General features: G+C 41.3%; 1 protein-coding gene and 1 non-coding gene across 2 annotated transcripts in view; both read right to left on the minus strand.

Annotated features, from left to right (window-relative positions):
• The window catches only part of Ep300 (E1A binding protein p300), a 68,052-nt gene extending 43,196 nt beyond the window's left edge, over positions 1-24,856 (minus strand). The window contains exons 1-3 of the mRNA XM_021646489.2: positions 24,292-24,856; positions 10,159-10,802; positions 1,926-2,102 (exon numbers count right to left, since the gene is read on the minus strand). Of these exons, the coding sequence (XP_021502164.2) occupies positions 1,926-2,102; positions 10,159-10,802; positions 24,292-24,385 (915 nt within the window). The 5' untranslated portion in view covers positions 24,386-24,856. The remainder of the gene's footprint in view (positions 1-1,925; positions 2,103-10,158; positions 10,803-24,291) is intronic.
• On the minus strand, positions 19,163-19,269 carry LOC132656185 (U6 spliceosomal RNA). The gene has a single exon (XR_009594108.1). It is a non-coding gene; the product is annotated as a U6 spliceosomal RNA (small nuclear RNA).
• Positions 24,857-25,133: the final 277 nt, after the last annotated feature.

Genomic DNA, 25,133 nt, shown 5'->3' on the forward strand with positions numbered 1-25,133 from the left:
CAAGGCCAGTCTTCTACATAGCAAGTTTGAAGGAGCCTGTTATCAGATGCTGACTCAAAAAACATACAGGGGCTGGAGAGGTGCCTCAGTGGTTAAAAGCACTTGCTTCCTTTGCCGGAGATTTGAATTCTGTTCATAGATTACATATCCAGAGCTCACAAACTCCTGTAACTCTAATGGATCTAACAAACTCTTCTAGCCAACTTGGGACACCAGCATGCATACAACACGCACAGAGACACAATTAAGTAGAAATCTTAAACCAGAAAACCAAGTGTTCAAATTAAAGGCATGTGCCAGCATGTCCAGAAAAAAAAGTAAGTTTGAGGGCTGCAGAAATGGCTCAGAGGCTAACAATACTGGCTATTCTTCCAGATGTCCTGAGTTCAATTCCCAGCAACCACATAGGAGCTCAGAACCATCTACAGTGAGATCTGGTACCCTCTTCTGGTGTGCAGATACACATGCAGGCAGAATTCTATATAAATGATAAACAAATCTTCAAAAAACAAGAGGAAAAAAATCAGGTCTTTTTGTTTTTGTTTTTCCAAAACAAGTTTTCTCTGTATCGCCTTGACTGTCCTGGACTCACTTTATAAACCAGGCTGGCCTCAAACTCAGAGATCTGCCTGCCTCTGTCTAGGAGTGCTGGGATTACAGGTGTGTGACAACATGCCTGGCTAAAAAATGGTTTTTATACCTCCAGCTAAATAAATAACTTTTCCCAGCAAAAGTTATTCCTTAGGATAGCGAGGAAATGTTTCATTATCTTTGTAATATTTAAAACTTAACAGGATTTCAGAAACACAGACAATAAACACAACACAAAATACAAAACATGTAAAAGAAAGATAAAATTACTCTAGGCCAAATTTCAAAAGGCAAAAACGAACTATTTAGTAATCTTAAATTCTTAACTAGAAACTGTTTGAAGCAAATCATATCCACCTGTGTTGTGTCTGTGTCTAGAGCCACCATACCTTTCTTACTGAAAAGTCCCCTTTCTTATTGACAAGTTCTCACCTTAGCTCTGGCTGGCCTTGAACTTGCTATGCAGACATGGCTGACCTGAACTTACAGAGAGCTGCCTTACTGGAAACCTTTAAACAGATGAAAACTTTTAAACAGATGAAAACCTTTAAACAGATGAAAACCTTTAAACAGATGAAAACAGGTAGTGCTTACTGAAGTTTAACAGCAGTAAAATGTGTACTGGGTTCCATCCCAAAGAGAAAAAAATTTTTTGAGAAAAATTACTTTGTTATACTAATGCAAATAAAATTTATATAGTCCTTGTGAGTAGAGGTCTTTGTGTTGTCTTTTCAAGAGCAGAAAGGTTCTGCTTTCCTTCAGTCATGCTCATCAGTCAGGCCTGCTGAAGGACAGGCTCCTGAGACTTCACTGGAGCACACTCTCATTTTGGATTATTCTTCCTACTGATCAATAGGCACATGAAATAAAATCCCATATGAAATTTTACAAAGTGAAATTCCAATCTAAGGCACAAGGAACCCCCTCACATGATTCACCCATCACGTATCTTAAGGCTCTGAGTATATATAATAACAATCAGCCTAATGCTCACAAAATGGCTCAACAAGTAATGCTAATGACCTAAGTACAACTCAAGACTCACACTAGAAGAAAACCAGCTTCTGCAAACTGACTTCTCACACCCACATGTTCATCATGTGCACATACACCTAACCTATACATACATACATACATACATACATAAATGTTACAAATAACAAAGAGTTAGGCAGAAGTGGAACATGCAACTTAATCCCAGAGCAGGAGTAAACAGATCTCTGTGAGTTCAAGGCCAGCCTGGTTTATTGAGCTAGTTCCAGGACAGCCAGGGCTATATAAATAAACCCTGTCTCCAAAAACCAAAATGAAAGGAAAAGAAAAAAAATACTCACCATGTTGGGCATTCCCCCACCAGAAACTGCCTTTTTGTCCATTGCAAATGGAGATAAGCTATTTGGTAGTACAGTCTTTGTCTGAATTTGGAGACCAAGGCCACTCGCTCCAATCTGCTGTCCAGAATTCTGCGTGTATGGTGAACCATAAGGACTAGGATTGCTCATCATTCCCATCTATGTAAAAATCAGAAAACAAAATTTCACTCTCCATATTACTCAGACATTATCATACCCATACTTCATGTTCTATATTTAGAAAACCATCTTAAATAAAATCCTTTGATTAAATTAGAAACTATACTGAAGGGCCCAGCAAAACAGCTCGGCAGGTAAAGGTGCTCACTGCAAAATCCTACCAACCTGACTTTGATCCCCTGCATTCCCAAAGGTAAAAGGGGAGAACTGACTCCACAGGGATCTCCTCTAAGCTCTCTGCCTGTGCCACGGCAGATGTGCCCTTAACAATACACACACACAATAAATAAAACCCAAATCTAGAAACTAAGACACATGAATTAAAGTAAGTATGCTTTTAAAAGCACATTTCACAGTTAAAGGTTTAAAAAAAACAAACAACAAAACCTGAGCAACAGGTAGAGATTCTGGAGTCAGAATTTTCAATGTCACACTCAGCTGTAAAGAACCGGGCTACTTTTTGCTCTTCTCAGTTTCTCTAGAGCCATTCTATTACACAATGAAGAACTTAAGCAGTTTATGTGTGCACATCCATGCACTTACCACAGTGCATGCACATGCAGAAGTTAGAAGACTACTTGATGCAGTCAGGGGCTCCAGGCTTGTCAATTGTTTTTACCTACCAAAACATCTCATAGGCAAGCCTTTAACTAAGCTTGGATCTTGCTGATTAGGCCTTCACCTCTCCACTGATGAGATTAAAAGTCTATACCACCAGAGCCATTTTTTAAAACAGGTACTGGGGACTAAAAAGCCCCTGTGCTTGTGTGGCAGCATTCTTCCAAACAATCTTTCTCAAAAAACCCCCTCCCAACTATATTTTCAGACCAGGCTTGGTTCTGTGAAGCCTATAACTCCAGCACTTCGGAAGAAACAGAATTACCAATTCCATGCCAGCCACATTCCCACTATTATATGACTACCTGATATTAACTTGTAAAGGAAATAAGTATTAAGATCACAAAAATGCAAAATTTTTTTCTTCTTTAAGTAGTATTACTTACACACATAATTTTTTATTATTTGTACAGTATTCTGCCTGCACACCAGGAGTGGGCACCAGATCTATATCTCACTATAGATGGTTGTGAGCCACCAGGGGGTTGCTGGGAATTGATCTCAGAACCTTTGAAAGAACCACCAATGCTCTTAATCTCTGAGCCATCTCTCCAGGGCCCCTCCCCTTTTTATGAGACAGGGCTTATCTCTGGCTCTCCTAGAACTCACTTTGTAGACCAAGCTGTCCTCAAACTCAAGAGGTCCGCCTGCCTCTGGCTCCTGAGTATTGGGATTAAAAGCGTGCACCAGGGTCCAGCTACCACTTAAACTCTTTCTCTTGAGACATAATTTCCCTATGCAGACGAGACTGTTGTATTCCTGCCTCCGCCCCTACAGGGCTGGATCATAAACACATACCACCACACTTGTATTTATTTTATGTGTGTGAGTATTCTGCCAGCATGTATGTCTGTGTACCACTTACATGCAGAGCCTTCCAAAGCCAGGAGAGGGCATCAGATCCCCACTACATAGGTGCTGTTTTTTGTTCCTGGGTCTTCTAGAAGGGGAGAGCCAGTGCTCCTAAATACTGAAAAGCACTCACTTCTCCAGCCCTTGATTTATTTATATTTAAAGTACTAATATTTATTCTAAAATAATTGTAATATTTATGCCTATGCTGATTTGCAGTTGTGTGCGTGTATATATATATATGTATATAAAATTCATTTATAATTGCTTCCTTAATTAAAAAATTCATAGGATGAAAGCCATTTTACCACAGAACTCTGAATGACACCATAAAAGACCAAGAAGTAACAAATGTTTATAAAAGTTTATAAAAGGAAATAAAATGCAGAAATTTCTAAGCTGCCTTGGTATCTGTAATTATAATGTCTTTATTCACATATCTCTCAATACAATCTGGTGTTTTCCCTCAGAATTCCACCTTTACATCATTAGACTGTTTCTTGAAGCCTTTTCTTTCTTCCCCATCAAACAGAGTAAGATGGAACTATATTTGTGTCTGCTACACTGTTTTTTTATCTCACTTCCTTCTATAACTGATGGTTTCAGATCTCCAATTACCCACTGGCCTAACCTGTCAAGACCTAGAAAGGATCAGTGCTGTACTCCCAGACTGAAACACTCCATCCTGCAGGGAGCTCCTTACATAGGAAGCCAGTAATTCCAATAGCTTCAGGAAGTTCCTGAAAACTGACTAGATTCACTAGGTTCCTCCCTGCCAGCGTAAGCACAAGGCTGAGAGTCCCCCTCAGAGGGAAGATGTGCAGAAAAGACTCTCAGAGGAGAAAAGCTGCAAAGACTCTGAGGCCAGACCAGCTGCCCAAAAGCAACAGAAACCAGCTGCCAGGAAGAGGTTTCAGGCACCTGGACTTTTCCCAGCTGTTAGGCTGCCTTCAGGAGGTGCAGTGTGCTCCAAGTTCCCAGCTTTGTGAGCTGTTCACCCATGCTGGGGTGGGCTTTGGTGATATAGATGTCTTTTAAGTCATTTCTTCTCCTGTCAGTGACCCTTCACACTTATAAGAAACCCCTATAAAGGTCATTGGTTTACCAAATCAGATTTTGGTGGTATTTACACTTTAGCCTGAGATTCCCTATCTGGAGTAAGTAGCTGTGTGTGTTGTGTCTCCCCAGGATAAGTTGTGTCAAACAACAACCAGGAAATGACAAGCAAAAGACATCTCTTATACACAAAAGCCTTCTAGGCATCATTCTTCCTTTGCTAAAAAAATAGCATTGCATATATTAAATACCTATTTATACTTAAATTCCTTCAGAAAATTAGGAATGTAATAAAATACATATAAAAACGTTATAAATGAAAATAAGGGGTCGAAGAGATGATTCAGGTAGTTAAGAGCACTTATTCTTGCAAATGGCCCATATTCCAGGAACCTGCATAGTAACTCACAAACTTCTATTAATTCCAGTTCCAGGGGATCATCTTCTGGCATTTGGTGGCACTAAACAAACATGTACATGATACACAAACACTCATACAAATAGTTATAAAAAACAACAAACGTAACAAACAAACAAGCAAGCAAAAAGCACTCTACCAGGCAAGCTCAAGCTCAGAATATTAACATTCAGGAGGCTGTGACAAGAGAACTGATTTTGACAGCTCTGTAGTTTGAGACCAACCTGGAACAAAACAGAAACAATGCCAGACTTGGTGGCACATCAGTATGCCATACATATTTAGGTCCTCCAGCAGGCCAAAGGCATCAGATCCCCTGAAGCTATATTCAGAGGCTTGGAAACCAGCCATCATAGGTGCCGGAAATCAAATTTAGGTCCTCTGAAAGATCAGTACAAGTTCTTAACTGTTGCGTGAAAATCTCTCTACAACACTAATTCTCAATATAAAACTTTAAAAATCAAGAACTCTTAATGTTGGAAACACAGATCTCAGTTAATATAGTTCTTGCCTGGCATGCATTAAGACCTGGGTTTGGTTCCCCTACACCCCATAAACCAAGTGTTACACAGTATATGGCTGTAATCCCAGCATTCAGGAAATGGTGGCAGAAAGATGAGTATCACACAGGAAGTTGGAGGCCAGCCTGGGATATTGAGACCCTATCTTAAGTAACAAGAATTCTTCTAATATTACATACAAAAAATTATCATGGCGTGATGCCAGGAGTAAACTCCAAAAATTATGTTATCACTCCTGTTTTGGGTAATGGCATTTATTCCTAAAACCAAACACTCACTTTAAACAATTAAACTCAGAAGTTTTTTTAGGGAGTGCTGGTGATCAATCCTGGGGTCTTGCTCATACAAGTATACATTCTACACTGAACTCTGAACTACATCCTAAATGTGGCAAGATTCACCCCACAACCACCCTCCTGTTCTTTTGAGACAGGGTCTCACTGTGTGGCTCTGGCTGTTCTGGAACTATGTAGACCAGGGTGGCCTTTAATTCAGAGACCCATCTACGTGGCTCTTCCTCCCAACTGCTGGTATCAAAGGTGTGAGCCACCGTGCTCAGCTTAAGATCCATTTCTTGCCTGGTGATCACACATGCCTTTAATCCAAACACTCAGAGGCAAATGGATTTCTGTAAGTTTGAGGTAACTCCAGGGCAGCCAGTGCTATACAGGGAAACCTATCTCAAAAAAAAAACAAAAAAACAAAAAACCTTTATGTGAAATTTCCTATCAAAACTTAAGCTCTACGAGGGCAGGAATTTATGCTTTATTCATTGGCATTTATCCAATTCCTTAATCAATGAGGATATAATCTGTGAAAGGACACACTAGAAAGATGTCTCAGTGAACTAGAGGATTTACGTTTGGTTCTTCAGGAGGCTCACAACTGCCTATAATCCCAGCTACATGGGGAAAATCCAATGCTTCTGACCTGAAGCCTCCATGTGCACTGCACATACCTATTTGCAGACATACACATTTAAAACAGCCACAATGTTTTTGTTGTTGTTTTGTTTATTTTGAGACATGGTTTTTCTGTATAGACCTGGCTGTCCTATACGGTCTGGCACCTAATTCAGAGATAAGCCTGCCCCTGTCTCCCAGAGTGCCTGGATTACAGGCATGCACCACCACCACCTGGCAATAACAACTTTTAACACACCAACTTAGGTTCCTCCCAATGAACCTCTCTGCTTTATAAAAAATTTATTTAATTTTATGTGCATTGGTGCTTAGCCTACATACATGTCTCTGGGTGTCAGATCTTGCCATTACAGACAGTTGTGAAATGCCATATGGGTGCTGGGAATTGAACCCAGGTCTCTGTAAGAGCAGTTAGTGCTCTTAACAGTTGAGCCATCTCTCCGGCCTCCTCTTTCTGCTTAACACTTGCCTGACATAATTAGATAAGTTCCATATATCTCCATGTTGACTGCTGCTCCATTCGTAATAGGTAGGAAACAGAAGCAGCCTAGATGTCCACCAACTAAAGAATGGCTAAAAAAATTTATACATACACAATGAAACGCAGCTGTAAAGAAAAATGAAATTTGAAGGAAAATAGATGGAACTGGAAAATACAAAGCATAAGTTAACCCAAGCCTAGAAAGAGAAATTCCACAAAATATCTATTATGGATCTTAGCTTCAAACTTTTAGATTTGTATGTTTAACTTGAGAGCATCTTCAGAGGTCAGGGCACTAAGAGAGACCATGGCAATGTCTACGTGGTTGAGGGCAGGTGGGGTAGGAGGGAGAAGAAAGCATTTGCTATATAAACCTGAAGACACAGGTGTTTAATCCACATAACCCTTATTAAGACTGAAGAAACCACCACCAGAAAGTTCTCTTCTTTCCCCACTGAGGAACACAAATATCCACAAATAAATCACATATAACAATAAAAAAATGAAAAAAGCTGGGTGCAGTGGGACACCCCTTTAATCCCAGCACTCAGGGAGGCAGAAATGGGGGGCTTTGGGGGAAGGAGAATGATCTCTGTAAGTTCGAGGCCAGCCGGGTCTACAAAGTGAGTCCAGGACAGCCAAGGCTACATAGAATTGTTTAGGTCTAGAAACATGGCTCAGTGAGTACACACGATTGAAATGCAAGCCTGATATCCTCTGACCTCCACATTAAGTGTGCCCACCTTTACACGATCATTAAAAATACAGTTGTTAAGTGTGAGCCAAAAAGTCTGCTTTTGTTTTTTGTTTTTTTTTTGAACTCACTGATATCCACCTGCCTCTGCCTTGTAAGTGCTAAGGGATTAAAGGTGTACTACCACCTTGCAAAGAAAAAAAAATATTTAAACAGAAGTATTCTGCGCAAATCAGTACTGCTGCTCGCATAGGTTACTACTAAATGAAAGTCTCAGTGTGGGATATCACACCTGAGATACTCCACACACAGAGATACTCCACAAGCCACCAAAACAGACCATTGCTATTACCATTGCCACCTGAACTAGACAGAACACTATTGGTGAAAACCTCAGACCCAGGTTACAGAACATGGAGGAATCAAGCTGGAATGCAGCTAGAAGTTTCCTTCCTGCTGACTAGCTTTCATAGTTCAGAAAGGTATAATATAGCAAACTGCTAGGAAAGAAAGTCATCAATGACCTTATGCACCTTGCAAGCCACAACACAAAGCTTCTAAGTGAGGGGTCCCCAATGATGCAATAGTATCCTTACTATTATGAGGGTAAACCATGGGTTTCTAATTGGATTTCAGACCTGGTCCACAGGAGGAAATTTATGCCTCATCCTGTAGAAGCCCAGAGCTATTTGCTAACATCATATCTGAATATAATATCAAATCACCTTCTTAGTAATTTTGTTTATACCTACACACTAATGCTTTTGTGAGCCTTGGTCCTGGATCAGAGAAGCTTCTTTCTGTATTGGACAGTGGTTAATGCAGAGCTGCATAAAACAAAACTGGTCAAGGTGCTTGGAACAAGTGACTGTTGAGTGTTTAATTGACAAATGGGATAATTATATCAAACCCAGGCTCAAGGAACAGAGAGGGCTGCTGTAAAATGCCAGACACAATATGACTGCTACTATAATGAACTCACAACAAAACTTGAATAAAATCTGCACAAGAGTAAGATGATTCAGGGGTAAAGGAGCTTCTGTGCATGCAAGTTTGGTAAGAGTTCACCTAGAATCCACGTAAAGGTGAAAAGGAGAAAACAAAATTTCAAAAGTTGTTGGGATCCTCATATACCTGCTGGAGCCTCCAATGCATACTCACATTTTTTTTAAAAAAAAAGGGTGAAGGAGGTAAAGAAAAGCCTGTACAGCATGGAGCCAGTTAACATCTCATCATAGACAGGGGAAAAGTTCATTACTAGCAGTTAATGGTTGCTAGGCAAAACTTAATTTTCTTCAGCGGTATTAGCACAGAACAGCTGCCTATGCTCCAGTAATATCCTATGCTCACACAAGCAATCCTAACTAACTCAGTGTCACAAACAATAATAAAGACACAAAAAGCTGGCTACAGTGAACCATGCTCTTAATTCCAGTATTACTACTGAGAGAGGCAGATCTATGACTTCGAGAACCGTCTGGTTTACATACTGAATTCCAAGCCAGTCAAGGATATTTAGCATGACATTGTCTCAAAACAACAAAAATCTCAAACAAGGTCCAACATCTATCTGGTTATCAAACCACCTATAACGCTAGTTAAATTTTCATTGGTTTCATTTTTACATGCTCAATATCATAATATCATCAACTATGAACGTTTAACATGAAAGAATCCTACCCTCACCCTTCCCGTTTCCCCAATCCCAGACTGAGGTGGTGAAAAGAATGAAAAGAATTAAGATGGGGTACAGCAGCTAATTAAACCATGCACGAAATGTTACGGGAGGCAGAGGAAGGAGAACCACTCTAAGACTCAAGTCGGCCTCAACCACAAGCAGGTTCTACGCCAGCCACATCCATAGCAAAACTTTGCTTTTTTTTTTTTAAAGATGTTTTTATTTGTGGGTGTGTGTATGTGCCTGATGGGTTGTTGTGCACAATGTGTATGTGTGCGTGTGCCTGCACAAGCCAGAGAGAGTTGGACCCCCTGGAGCTGGAGTTACAGGAAGTTGTGGGCCACTTGCTGTGGGTGCTAGGAACTGAACTCTGGTGCTCTGCAAGAACAGCCCAAGATCTAGACTCAATAAACACAAACATGCGTACTCACACAGTCATCTGAGAAGCAGAACAAATGAACTCTCTATTTAAACAGTGTTAATACCTAGGATCCGAAAATTGTACTTTTTTAAGGAGGCTACAAGAATAATGTGGATTCTAAAATGAGATGAAAATATTCCAAAAGTTAAGAGGTCAGAAAGATTTGAGAATTCACAAGCAACCATTTGGAAAAAATCATGAAGGTACAGATACCAGTCAAGCATAAAAATATTTTCTATAAATTTAGTAAAGGAGCTCATGATTTGTACCAACATATTAGATCGTTGGCATACACACAAATAACCTCAAGCTCTTCCTACATCACTAAAACAGCCCGAAGGCTATTCTGTAAACAAACAAAAACAAGACCCACCTTAAGAGGCTGGGGGCCTCTCAGTCCTGTTTGTCCTCCCATCTGAGGTGAGGCCTGCTGTAGTGGCTCAGTCAATAAATTGCCAGCATTGCCCATCCCTGGATTTGGGTACTGCATATTCGGCCGTCCCCGACCTGCTCCAATTGAACCATTCATGACTTGATTGGGCATTATCCCTTGTCCGTTGCCTGCAGCCAACATTCCAGGATTCATGCCAGCACTCACCCCTGTGTTCATTCCCATGGCAGGCTGATTCACCGGACTGTTCATCACACCTGTTGTGGACTGCGTAGGACCCTGGTTTGGTCCACTGTTGCCCATCCCCATGTTGGGAGAAGTCAAGCCTGTCTGTGCCATTGGGCTTTTAACCATGCTATTTATCAAACCTAATCCAGGGCTGTTCTGTTGGGCCTGGCTGGCCATAACTTGGCCTGGGCCACCAACCCCCATATTGAGGTTAGGGGAACTACCAGACCGTAGCAATTCTGACAGCTGTTTATGTTTAGAGGCTGCATCTTGTACTATGCCCATGCCAAGGCTTGTCTGAAGCTGACTAATATCGCCACCATTGGTTAGTCCCAGTTCCGTAGAGTTGATTAATTCATCTGGTAAGTCATGTTCCAGGTCAAACAGCGAACCAAAATCTAAAAACAAATAGAAAAGATAAAGTTTAAGTTTGACACAACCAAAATCAGAAGCTCTCAAGACAGTCTGGTTCTTGGTAAGCATAAATTAATCTATCTACAACTCTCCATAGAAAACTACATATTAGCTTTTGGATGGCAGCTTTTCATAAACTAAAATAGTTATGCATTTTTTTAAGGGCTAATTTTGGTTACCCAAACAGGTTATAAGACTTAAGAACTGTGCCTAAAATAAGACCAAGGGGGGAAAGAGGGCTACTAAATGAGTTGCTGAAAACTTAGTATTTAATAATCATCAAGGGGCTGAAGAGATGGCTCAGCGGTTAAGAGCACTGGCTGCTCTTCCAGAAGACCAGGATTCAATTCCCAGCACCCACATGGCAGCTCACAACTGTCTCTAATTCCTGTTCCTGAGAATCAGGAATGTGTGACCTCCTCACACATTCAGGCAAATCACCAATATACATAAAAATAAATTTATAAAAATGAAAAATCATAAAAAGGTATGCTGGACCAGAGAGATGGCTCACTAGATAATGGCTCCTGCAGCCAAGCCTGGTTCATGACCCAGAACCACATTAATAAAAGAGAACCGAGTCCTGTAAGCTGTTCTTTGACCTTCACACCCACACGTGTGACCCACACAGACATGTACACACACACACACACACACAAATTAATGTAAAAACTTTGTTTTCTAATTGTTACTTGTAAGTGTTTATGTGTGTGCCCTTGGAGATCAGAAGAGCCTCAGATTCTCTGGAGACAGAATTACAAGTGGTTGTGAGCAGTCTAACTTAGGTGCTGGGAACTGAACTTTGTCTTGTTGAAGGGCAGGAGGATGCTGTTAGCCACTGAGCCTTCTTTTCAGACCTTTAAAAAAATTTTTTTTAGAAAGATAAAACTAAATTTAACATGATGGCTCATGCCTATAATCCTAGCATTCAGGAGGCTGAGGAAGGAAGAACACTGCAAACTCAGGCTTGCTTGGCTACAGAGTGATTTTCATGCCTCCCTGAAAGTAAAACCTGATTCTCAAAACAAAAACTTCAAATTGATGAAATAACTGGGCAACTCCAGAATTCCTTATAAGTAAATACTGTACTATATAGACAACCAATACAAGTTTGGATGCAGTAGAAAAGAATCAACAGGTGAAGGGGCTGTCTAACCACTGTTTATCACTTCTCAGATCACAAGTATAGGCTTCACTAGTGGAGCAAATTTCCTTACATATAATGTGTATCCTACACAAGTTTGCCTTAACAAAAATCTAGCCAGAAATGGGCATAAAACAATGCTTCTGTGTACCCTTAACATACAATAGCCACTCTAGCTCAGACAAGAATTATAGTACATATTATACATTTTGGACTTAATATTGGCATGTTACCATGTTAGATCAGCAAATGCTTTGTTGTGTGGCAAGGGGAGAATGTCTTGAATTGGCTTTTACACGTGCAGACAAACAAGCCAGTATGACTTCTACCCAAAGTTAAATACAGCACACTCCTATAATTCCAGTACCTGGGAAATGGAGGCCAGACAAGGAGTTCAAGGTCATTCTAGACTACAAGAGACACTATCTCAAAAACCATTACCATTTTGCTGACCCCTGAATTGTAATGACCTGTTTTAACCCTTAAGTGTTTAAATTCCCAAAAAGCCAGGCATGGTGGCACATTAATCCCAGCGCTCAGGGAGGCAGAGACAGGCACGCAGGTTGCTGTAAATATGAGGCTAGCCTGGTCTACAAAGTGAGTCCAAGACAGCTAAGACTACAAGAGAAAAACCTGTCTCAAAAAAAAAAAAGAAAAAGAAAAAGAAAAAGGTTTTGAAGAGCTTTTAAATGGAAAAAAAAAAACAATGGAAACTGGGTGTGGCGGTACACACATATAATCCACAGAAAAATCTAGGGAGGAAGATCAAGGGTTCAAAGCCAACCTTTCTACATGAGATCCTATCTCAAAATAAAACAAACTAGTGTTGTGGGCTAGAAGGAGGACTCAGCAGTTAAGAGTATGCAGAACTCTTAAAGAGAACTAGAGTTCAATTTTGAGTACCCAAACTGGGTGGCTCACAAATGGCCTCCTGAGGTATCCACACTCTCAAGGATATCCATACCATTCATACAAATACACAATATTTTTAAAAATTTTATGACAAGCCAGGAGGTGGTGGCTCGTGCCTTTAATCCCAGCACTCAGGAGGCAGAAGCAGGTGGATCTCTGTGAGGTCAGCCTGGTCTACAAAGTGAATTCCAAGACAGCCAAAATTACAGAAAAACTCTGTCTTGGGGAATTTTTTTTTCTTTTTAACAAAATACAGGACTGGAGAGATGGCTCAATGGTTAAAAGCACTGACTGCTCTTCCAGAGGACCCAGGGTTCAAATCCCAGCACCCTCACAGCAGCTTACAACTACCTGTAACTCCAAGATTCAGCACCCTCACACAGATATACATGCAGGCAAACACCAATGCATATAAAATGAAAAAACTATTTTAAAAAGTATACTATTAGGTATTTAACATTGAACATACTTGAATCTACATAATCAAAAATTAGTCCAGGCTAGAGAAATGGCTCAATGAATACAAATGCTTGCTGTACAAGCTAGGATCACCAAAACCTGTAATCACAGTGGGAGAGACTAACAAGACCAAGCTACCAAAAAGCTCAGATCCAGTTCCCAGTCAGGCTCACTTAAAAACCTGTCTTCAACATAAAAAAGCAGAATGTGATTAAGGAGGACACCCCAAATGAACCCCAGACTTCCACATACACACATCTGCACGTATACTCACATGGATGCTAATATGCACATACCACACACACAAAGTGATACGGGTCTGAAAGATCACGTTTATGACCCACTTTATTTATTTATTTATTTATTTATTTATGTCTTGTCATGTGTCATTTAGGCATGGTTTCATATATCCCATGCTAGTCTGGAATGCTCTATGTAGCTGAGAATGATCTTGAGCTTCTGGTTCTCCTGCCTCCATCTCAAAAGTACTGGGATTAGAGTTGTAATCCTGATCCAGTACACCTGATTATATTTGGTGCTCTAGACTGAACTCAGGGAACTGAGCTCCATAGCTCTAGCCCTGGAGTCTAGATTTTGTTTGTTTTGACTTTTAAACAATCTGACCAGCCCTTCTACCAGAAAAACGTAATAAGCCAAGTAAGAGCTGGAGAGCCTGCTCAGTGTACAAAATGTAGTGCAAAACAAGCAAGCCACCCAATTCAGGTGGCTTAGACCCATGTGTAACTCCAGTTCCAGGAAACCTGACATTCTCTGCTGATCTCCAAGAGCAGTACATTCGTTTGTACAAACCCAAAAACAAAAACACAAATAATTAGAACAAAAAAAAATTTTTAAACTACAAATAGTTGGGAATATAAATTTTGAATGAATGTGATCTAAAGCTACCATTCAAAGAATTGACTAATATACGAATACTTTTTTCACTGCTTCATTGTTGTTTACATAATTGAGATTTTAAATATATCTCTTTTTTACTTTCACTGGTATATCCAAGGAAATTATCAGCATACTGAACATAGTGAATGAACATGTACTGAACATGTCATGAATTATGGAGAAAAATCAAACATTGTTTAAAAAAAAAAAAAGCAGGTCCAGTCTACCAAGATGGCCAGCTGGTAAAGGCAACTCCTGCCAACCTTGATCCTCCATTCCCACATAGTATGGTAACAAGAAAGGCCACACAGACAAGTTGTTCAGTGTTGTGGCACAAATAACATAAAAGAAAGAGAAACTTGAAAAAGGGGGCTGAAAATACAACTTAATTGTTAGAGTGCTTATTTAACACATGATGTTTGGGTTCTCTCCCAGGTCCCAAACAAAACTAGGCTTGAGGTGGAGCACTAGAGAGATGGCTCAACAGCTGAGAGTACATATTGCTCTTGCAGAATTCAAGTTTAGGTCTCCTACTCAAGTGTAGGTGCCACAGGCCTTTAATTCCAGCTCTCAAGAGGAAAAAGCAGATGGATCTCTGTGTGTTCAAGGTCAGCCAAGAAAGACAAACCCTCTCTCAAATAGATAGATGGATGGATGGATGGATGGATGGATGGTAGGTAGATGGATAGATAAGCTGAAGGGGCTAGGGAGATGGCTCAAAGGTTAAAAGCAGTGGTTGTTCTTACAGAGAAAGAGATTCAATTTCCAGCACCAACATGGTGGCTCACAATCATCTATAACCTAAGTACACTCAGGGTACAGACATACATGCAGTTAAAATACCCATACACAGGAGCTGGAGAGATGGCTCAGCAATTAAGAGCACTGGCTGCTCTTTCAGAAGGCCCAGGTTCAATTCCCAGCCCCTACATGACAGCTCACAAATGTCCAGAACCTGTCACCCAGACATACATTTAGGCAAAATACCAATGTGCATAAGATTAGCTATAGATAGATAGACAGACAGATAGCATAGATAGATTGATAAGTAGATTAGATAGATAGATAGAGAAAGCTGGTTGGTTGGCACATGCCTGTAGACCCAGCACTCAAGAGGCAGAGGCAGGCGGATCTCTGTGAGTTCAAGGCCAGCCTGGTCTACAAAGTGAGTCCAGGACAGCCAAGGCTACAGAGAAACCCTGTCTTGGAAAAAAAGAAAAACAAAAACCAAAACAACAACAAAAAAAAACACTAAAATGACATCCATACACACAAAAGAAAAATAAATGAAACTGCAAATAAGCAGTGTCTTCAGATTTAGGACTAGCCTGGCCTACAAAGGGAGTTCCAGATCAGGCAGAGCTACAAAGTTAAGACTTTGCAAATGGTAATAGTAGTAACAGAGCTCAAAAAACTGCAGTGACAGCTCAAAGGGTAAAAGCACTTACTGCTCCTGCAGAAGACTCAGGTTCTGTTCAAAGAACCCACATGACACACAGGTGGTACACACACTTGTATGCAAACACTCATACACATGAAAAATAAATAAACATCAGCTGAAATGGCTAGAAACAGAGCTCAGTGGTTAAAAGCACTTACTGCTCTTTCAAAAGACTTGCACTCAGTTCCCAGCACTAAAGCTGGCAGTTCACAACTACCTGTAACTCCAGCTCCAGTGGATTCTACTCTTTAAGCACCACAGACGCGCCCACACACACATAAAGGAAAATGCTTGGTTTTGTTTTTTTTTAATCAACTAAATGATATATTCACATTAAACCTAAACCTTGTGTTAACACTGTACACTTCTTGATTTTCAATAAACCTCAGTTTATTCAAAAGCAATACCTGCAAGAAAAATATAAACAGGAAAAAAATGTCTTTTTTTTTTTTTGCTCTTGAGACAGAGTTTTTCTGAATAGCCTTGGCTGTCCTCAAACTCTCAAACTCAAAGATCTACCTGCCTCTACCTCCTGAGTGCTGGAATTAAACATGTGCACCACCATTACCCAGCTATTTTTTTTTTAAATCTCCTAGAGTTGCCAGAAAGATAGGTAAATGAACTGACCAACTGAATCCAGATCCTAGAATAATATAAAGGTAAGGTAAACAACTCCACAAAGTTCTACTCTAACCCACACATCAAATGCATACTCAATAAAAAAATAATCACCAGTTAAAAGAAAGAAAGGAACAAACAACAAAATAAAAGAAAGTCTCTACCCAGGCAGGGATGACACAGTCTAATCTGCTGGCACTCAGGGAGGTCTGCATTCTAGGCCAGCTTGGTCTACAAAGTTAGGACAGCCACTCTGCTCTCAGGTTCTCTGCCTGCAACGAGGCTGTGTACACTGCCATCAGAACAGTCTTTCACCAACACTTTCCTACTCCTACACATTCTGTTTTGATAACCAAAGAACTGCAAATTCCTTAGACTGTGTTATCCTCTCTTCCATCTGTCTCCATGAAAACACCCCAACCACACAGCATAGGTTCTAGTCACATCACTTGTATTTACTTTATGTGAAATACTCTTCCTCCTGTCTAAGAAAAGCTAAGTACTTTCATCAGCCCTAACAACTTTTTTTAAAATACACACTTTGCTACATGAATTTCTCCAGCAACAATCAAGACCCATGTCTGAAATAACCCTATCACCTTCCTTTCTTTTTTCTTTGCAGAGGGTTTCAAGACAGGGTTTCTTGAGTCCTGGAACTCAATCTGTAGACCAGGCTGGCCTATAACTCACAGAAATCCACCTACCTCTGTCTCCTAAATACTGAGATTAAAGGCATTTGCACCACTGCCTGGCCCCTATCAGCTACCTTTAAAGATTCCAGAGCACTATTTGGAAAAAAACACCTGTGTGTTTGTATTTGCACCACCTCACCAGATCCTACACTCAGGAGCAGATAGATACCACCTTGGTTCATCTTTGTATCCCAATGCCTAACCCTTGGTAAATACTCAGGAACTGCTAGCTACAAATGAAGATAGCGCCTTACTCAATTCAGAAGAAACTTAAAAATATCCAAGTTTTAACTCACTCTCCCAGCATATTCATTCATTCACTCACACACAAATACATATGCACACTTCCTATAATCTCTTAGTAAACTACCTACCCATCTTCCACAACTTGAAACTTGGGAATAAGCTTAGATTTTTATCACCTAGTTACTTATACTGGAATCAATACCAACTTAAGTCTCAGCTACCTAACTTCCAAACCTTCCCACTTTTTTCCATCTTCTGTGATCAAGACCACCCTTACTAGAGCAAGCATCCTTTAAATCTCACTTCTCTTACTTCCTCTTCGCAAGTCTTCCCTCACTTTAGTACGTAAGTATAACTTTGCATCCATTCAAAGAGCTAACATGTAAATTTTAAACTTCTATAAGCATTGTTAGTCGCACATGGTTAACCCCTTGTTCATCTCTAACTTCTTGCTGTCCCTCCAGACGGGTGGTATTTACAGGTTCTTGGAATGATCACAGTCTAGCCTCATGTAGTCCCCTATTCCAGTCAAGGGATACTCTTATTAGCTTTATCGAGTATCTACTTTAAGACTCCTAGACAGTAAACAAATTCTTCAAAGATAGCCACCTGTGTCTATAAAGGTGGACCATCATTGTAATCCCAGCACTCAAGGAGGATAAGGCAAAAGGAAGGAAATACCAGTTCATTATCAGTAGGAATGGGGAGCCGGCTCCATCAGTAAAATGCTAGCCACTCGAGCATAAAGTCCTAAATTTGAGGCCCCAGTACCCATGTAAAAGCTAAGCAGTGACATGTAATCCCAACCCTGGGGAGAAGTTGAGAGAGAAGCCCCGAACCTTGTTGCCCAGACTATCTTCACCAGTAAGTTTCAGATTAAGAAAGTCCCCAACTCAAAAATAAGGTCAGGTGTGATTATGGAAGACAGCCAAAAATCACCAGCTTGTCCACACACACCACCAACACATAAACATATATGTATACACACAAAAATAGTATCACACTGTGACCAAGGTTTCTGGTTCTACATGTAAATGCAGTTCTTAATCCTTAAGCTTGGTATTAATGGCTCAGACCTGTGATCCTGACACAGTAGAAGCAGGCATGATTGTTACAGTTTGAAGTCAGCCTGAGTTATAGTATAAGACTGTCATGTATGTATGTATGTATGTATTTCTTGGTGTGATAGAAGAAAACAAAGAAGCACTACATTTTTCTTCCTCTTTATAAGAATCCTTTTGGCCTTTTTAATCCCAGCATTCAGGAGGCAGAGGCAACTGGATCTCTGAGTTTGAGGCCTGCCTGGTCTACAGAGTTCCAGGAAAGCAAGAGCTATACAAAGAGACACCCTGTTAAAAAAAACAAACACGAAAGCATCTTTTTTGCCATTCATGGTGATTCTACCGGAGGACACAGGGCAGGCAGAAGCATCTCAAAAGATTTCAAGGAGAAAGCGGGCACTCTGGGAGACAGAGGCAGGAGGATCTCTGAGTTCAAGGACAGCCTGGTCTACAAAGCCCAGAACAGGATTACACAGAGAACTCAGTCTGAGCTACTGGGCTATACAGTGAATTCCAGGCCATCTTGTAGCGCAGTAAGTCTTTGTCACAAAACAACAAAAGCAGTGCCTGAAAAGATGGCTCAGCAATGAAGAGCACTTGTTGCTCCTGCTATGGTTGGTTCAATTCCCAACACGCACATGGTGTCATATAGCTGTCTTTTTTTTTTTTTTTTAGCACAGGCCCTCACTCTAGTCCAGGCTGTCCTGAAATCTGTAATTTCTTGCTTCCAGGTCATTTGTTGTTATTTTGGTTTCTTCATTTTTATTTACTACATTATAGCCCAGGCTGGACTCAAACTCTCAATCCTCCTTGCCATGGCCTTCATTGCAGAAATTATAGGTGTGCACAAATGACCGCGCCCAACTCAAAACTTAATTAAAAAAAAAAAGTTTCAAATTTTTGTATCATCCTTGCACAGAGGCCATGCTAATCTTCTCTGTATTACTCCAATTTTAGAATATGTGTTACCAAAGCCAGCACAAAAGTTTTAATTTGTCTTAATCTTTGGTAGAAGTTGTTTCACTCACCCATTAATTTCACTAATGTTTCTTATACTCAAAATAATTTCAAATCAGGTATAATGTAGCATGCCTCTAGTCCTAGCTACTAAAGAGGCTGAAATGAAAGGTTGGTTAAATCCTAGAGTTTTCAGACCACCTACATAAAAGAGCAAGACCCTATCTCAAAAGGAAAGAAAAGGAAGGAAGGAAGGAACAAAGGAACAAAGGAGAGAAGGAACTAAAAACCACAAAACAATTATTTCCTATTTTCCATTAATTAATGGCAGACTGACCTCTGAATTGTTTCTGTAAATTCACGAAAATTTGTTTTATACTTCCACTTAGGAGGTAACATTCTTCCTACACTTCTTACCTTTCTTTAACCATTTAATATGTCTACAAACACCACTGTGTATTGATTTTCAAGTGCTTTAATTTATTTTCAAGTTGAATAGACTACAGGAGGTAGAAAATAAAATTCCAAAGGGCAAAGGCAGAAACCCTCTTCTCCCTCCCTTCCTCCCTCATCAATTCACTGGGCATGCTAACACACTCTCTACTTATGCAACAGAACACAAGCTCCTGCTAGGAAAAGGCACCCATACTGTAACACACAGGACTTCCAACTTAAAATGTCACTTTATCTCACTGTCAACCAATCTTCTTGAGATCCTATCACTGATTTTACAAGGCCTTGAAGAATTTTAAAGTACCAGACAATGTGTTCTGCTATTTCACCACCGTCAGCAATGCATCACCAAACCAAGGGGTTGTTCAACCTATTTGATTCAGAAGCAACTAATATACAGTTTACAACTAAAAAAACAAAATTAAAATATAATGCTAAGTAGGATGATAAGTCACTTACTTATACAAAGTTAACTTGAGAAAAACTGAATTTTAAAAAATGTGTGGCTTGCCCCTATAATCCCAGCACTAGGGAGGCAGAGGGGAAAAAATATCAAGACAATCATTCTTACCAGTTCTCTAGTGCTTATACTAACCTAGTGGTCAAAAGTCAAGTTTACTTTATACAGTATGTCCTTAGTGTCTTTGAAATTGGGGAGGAGGACTGGTTTGGGGCACAAACCCAAGACAATCCACTTACCACAGTAGGGCTACAGAAGAAACCTTAGCCCTACTTAATTGTGATAGGTCCTAAAACTGTTACCATCTTGACATAGCCTGTTCTTAAGTGCTCTTAAGTGATTTCCAAGCAGTGACAAAATGTTCACTGAGCAATGAAAGAAAAAGAACACTGTCATCATTGCTGTCACTTAGGGTCAGTTCAACAAGTATTAAAAAAAAAAACAAAAAAAAAAAAAACACTTACCTAGAGACCTAATAGGTTAGGGACAGAGAGAAGGAGAGGACTCCCCCATCAGTGGACTGGGGGAGGGGTATAGGAGGAGGAAGAGGGGACAAGGGAGGGACTACAGCTGGGATACAAAATGAATAAATTGTAATTAATTAACAAAATTAACTTAAAAGCTCACCTATTAACTTCTGTTACCAATTTTAGGGAGGGAGGGAGGGAGGGAGGAAGGGAGGGAGGATGGTGGCACACGCCTTTAATCCCAGCAATGGAGAGGCAAAGGCAGGTGAGTTCGAAGCCAGCCTAGTCTAAAAAGCAAGGCCAGGACAGCCAGGGTTTGTTACACAAGAGAAATCCTACTTCCAAAAAATTAAAAAAAAGTGGGTTAAATACTTATCTGTTTTGAAGTACCTCAGAGCTTACCACCTCACAGATTTAGTTTTCTTATAAAGAAAACACATTCAAACACTTGACAGGTATATTTATACTACACACTAATTTACTTTAAGTTTGTGGAGTCCAGCTGGAGAAATAGCTCAGCAATAAAAAGCTGTGGATGCTCTTCCAGAGAACCCAGGCTCAATTCCCAGCACCCATATGACAGCTCACACTGCTCTGCAACTCCAGTTCCAGGAGACCCAATACCTCACAGACTCGTACACAGGAAAAAAAAAAAAAAAAGGTTGAGCTGGGCTGTGTTGCCGCACACCTTTGGTCAGAAGCAGTCCTGGTCTACAGACTGAGTTCTAGGACAGCCAGGGCTTCAGAGAAACCCTGTCTTGGACAAAGGGAAAAAAGGGTTGTAGAATCTAGAATTTTGACTAGCTCTAGATAAAATAAAAATCAGGCACAACTACTTTCACATTTGTTAAATAGCCAACTGACTTCTTAAAAATCAAAATACAAGCCAGGTGGTGGTAATGCAGGCCTTTAGTCCAGCACTGGGGAGGCGGATCTTTTATTTTGAAGCCAGCCTAAGTCTATAAGAGTTCCAGGACAGCCAGGAATACAAGGAGAAACCCTGTTTCAGAAAACAGATAGATAAATAAATACTGACAATGCAGATTTTAAATGTAAAATGCTTCCTTATAAGTTACCTAAAAACATGTATTACTATCATATCTGTTTCTGGATGCAAAGAACTACCCTCCATGGTAAGTCAAGAAGAGACAGCACTTTCTTTACACTCATTCCCCCACCCCTGCAAAAAAAACAAAACAAAAATGCTAGGCTGGTACAATTTAAATTGTATAGCAGCTGGGACTAGTGGCACACACCTTTAGTCCCACCAGTGGGAAGATGAAGGCAGTCAGATCTCTCTAAATTCCAAACCAGCCAGGGCTTTGGAATGACACCCTGTTATCAAATTTAAAACTAAATAAACAATAAAACAAAACAAGCAAACAAAAAAAACCAAGCCTCGAGAACTCTTGAGGCACAGGCAGAAGGTTCTCAGTGAGTTTTGAGGCCAGTCTGGTAACATTCAGAATTCCAGAGCAGTCAAGAGCTACATAGAAAGACCGTGTCTCCAAAAAAAAAAAAAAAAAAAAGATTTACTAAAAATATATACATATATATTTTACCCTCACTACAACTTTTAAAGTTACTGTTATTAACATAAATTAATATAAACCTTAGTACTAAGAATAAATCAATCTCAGTGTTGAATTTTTTTCCCATTTAAAGCTCTAGTAATTGGTGCTTGGGAGGCAGATGCTGGTGGATCTCTAAGTTCCAGGTTAGCCAGTCTACAGGTCTAAACAAAGACATAGACACACACACACACACCAATTACTCCAGTAATTGTATTCAAAACATTCAAAGCAAATTTTGCTTTTTAACGAGTTAAGTTAGCCAAAGCTATACAAGTTAGGAAAGTATATAGATCAAACTCTAGAGAATACAGTAGACCACCTGTACAGAAATGTTTGAACAGAATTTCAAGACTAAGGCACTGAAAATCAAGACCTATCAAAATAATTCATTTTAAGATTCATTTCCATACTTTGTTTCCTGTCCCTGGCTAGGTCAAACGCGCTAACTTGTGAGCACATTATGGAACTACGTTTATTATGGGGCAATGTCTAAAGCCGAGTGGTAGTGCGCCCCTTTAAAGCCAGCACTGGGGAGGCAGAGGCAGGCAGATCTCTGAGTTCCAGGCCAGCCTGGTCTACACTGTGAGTTCCAGGACAGCCAAGGGCTACACCAAGAAATCCTGTCTCAAAAAAAACAGGAGAAATGAAAGTCTATGCATATCAATTTTGAAGTCATAATTTTTTTTACTTCCCTAAGGAAAAAAACATGAAAGCTGGTTACGTGTAACTAAAGTTAGTGCCTTGCAGAACACTTCAAAATTCATCCTTCCCAACTGTTGCAGGTTAACAAAACTCATGATTCATAATACAAGTGCTAAATGCAAAATAAAGCAGTTGTTCTATCTTCTTTTCATAGTCTAATATAAATCCTACTCAGAAACACGGTGAACAAGTTCCCTACAAACTTGCAGAGCACCTTCAACTGCACTGTACCCTCTAACTGGCAGATGGAGGGGAGGCGCTCTGAGCCTGTTCTCTAAGGTAGAGACGCTTGTGGTAAGCGGGAACATCTTTGTGGACTGTCAGATGACCGGCCATCACTGGTCTCAATTATCCTGGACTCTCAAACAAGTCAGATGGCAAAAAAGAACCAGGTTGGTAACCTTCAGAATAACACCAAACTAACAGGAAGCAGAAAAAAAGAACGGGATGATGGAAAGTCTCCCTGCATGTCTCCTAACAAAGGGGCTGACTGCAGGAAAGAACTCCTTGATCTTGTAAACTGAAACTGCAAAAAAGGTCCAAAAAGTAAAACAAAACATACACAAGCACAAAACCTACTATACATTTCTAAACATGTGCAATTATTTTAGTTGGAAGTTCCTGACAGGGACGCTTTCAACTCATTTCTAAGTAGTTAATTCAAGAAAAAGCTTCATCTTTTCTCTTTCCTCCGAGTAAGGAAAGTGTCAACAAACTGCGAAAAAAATGCCTCAGGTCACCTCACCTGAAGACCCAGTTTGAGACACTTTGATTCCACACTGACTCTTAAGGAAAAGATGAGAAGGGGCCTAAGAACAGTATTTTGTTAAACTTCACGTTACGGTTAAAACCTTGGATCGCACACACCAAGATTTTTTTTCTTCCATCCCCATTCCTCAACAGAAAATCTGCTACACAGGAGCAAAAACCTTTTTAAAGTGGGAAAGCAGAGGAAAAAGAATTCAGTGCAGCAGGAGAGAAAGATTTGAAATCCCTCATTCACCAGTAACCAAAAAAAAAAAATATATATATATATATATATATTATATATATAAAGTACATAAAAGCCCTTACACACGATGGTACCGGCATTTCTCAAATTAAATTGCATGGTGCCAACAATAAAGGTCCATGCAGCACCCACTTCCGAGCTCTTAATTCCAGAACACACAACGATGTGACATGACATAGTGTTGCAATGAATGTATCAGAAGGCGAAGAAAATGGTTGGGCTACTGGACGTCTCCGACCAGACCATTCAGGCACCTTCAAGACTAAAAACACCAGCCGGGGAAAAGGGGAAGAAACACGCAGAAACACCGAGGGATAAAGGTGCAACGAACAGGACGGACCAAGGGAGACGTGGAGAGCCGGGAGCCCCGAGACTAACCTGTGCCGTCGCTGGCCGACGCGGAGAGGGCCGGAGACGAGAGTTTAGGCCGCTTGGCTGAAGGCGGCCCCGGTTCCACCACATTCTCGGCCATTTTTAATTCTTTCGGAGATGCGGCCGAGGAAAACAGAGAATCCCGGGGAAAGCTCCTCTTCGGCCCCGGGTCCCCGCCCCGCTCCCACGGGTGGGCTCCGGAGCTCGGCCGCCACCCGGGGGGGGGTGGGGGAAGTTCCTTTTTCTCTTCGCCCGGTCTGCGGCGGCCGGAGAGGGATGCGGACTCGACAGAAATGGTAGGGGCAAGTGCGAGGGGCCGGGCCTGAGCCGGGCCGGGAAGAGGGCACGTCCGCCGCAACGAAGCCTCGGGAACTCGCGGCTCTACAGACGCAGTCCCCAGCCCGCTACGGCGGGCGCCCGCCCGGCCGAGGTCTCCCGGAGCTGCGCCGCCGCCATCAGCCTCTTCCTCCTCGGCGCTATCCTCCTCCTTCTCATCGCCACAAGGAGGCGGGGGCGAAAAAGGGGGAGAGGAGGAGGCGACCAGAGACACTCACCTCCTCCCGGTGCCCCCTCCCGGGCCTGCGCCCCCACCCTGCGAGCCCTCCTCCTCCTCCTCCTCCTCCTACTCCTCCTCCTCCTGCCGCTGCGCTCCGCGCCGCCGCCGCCGCCGCCGCCGCACCAGCCCCTAATGGCCGCGCCGAGCTCCGCCGAGCCGAGAGCCAGAGTGGCGCCGCCGCCGCCTCACATCGCGCGGCCGACAGCGGAGGCGAGGCGACGACGGAGAGCGCGGAGCTTCCCCCCGGCCCAGGGGGGCCGGGCCGAGCAGGGCAGCCCGCCCGCCCGCCCGC

This window comes from Meriones unguiculatus, chromosome 8 (assembly GCF_030254825.1).
Source record: "Meriones unguiculatus strain TT.TT164.6M chromosome 8, Bangor_MerUng_6.1, whole genome shotgun sequence".
In the NCBI taxonomy this organism is placed as follows: domain Eukaryota; kingdom Metazoa; phylum Chordata; class Mammalia; order Rodentia; family Muridae; genus Meriones; species Meriones unguiculatus.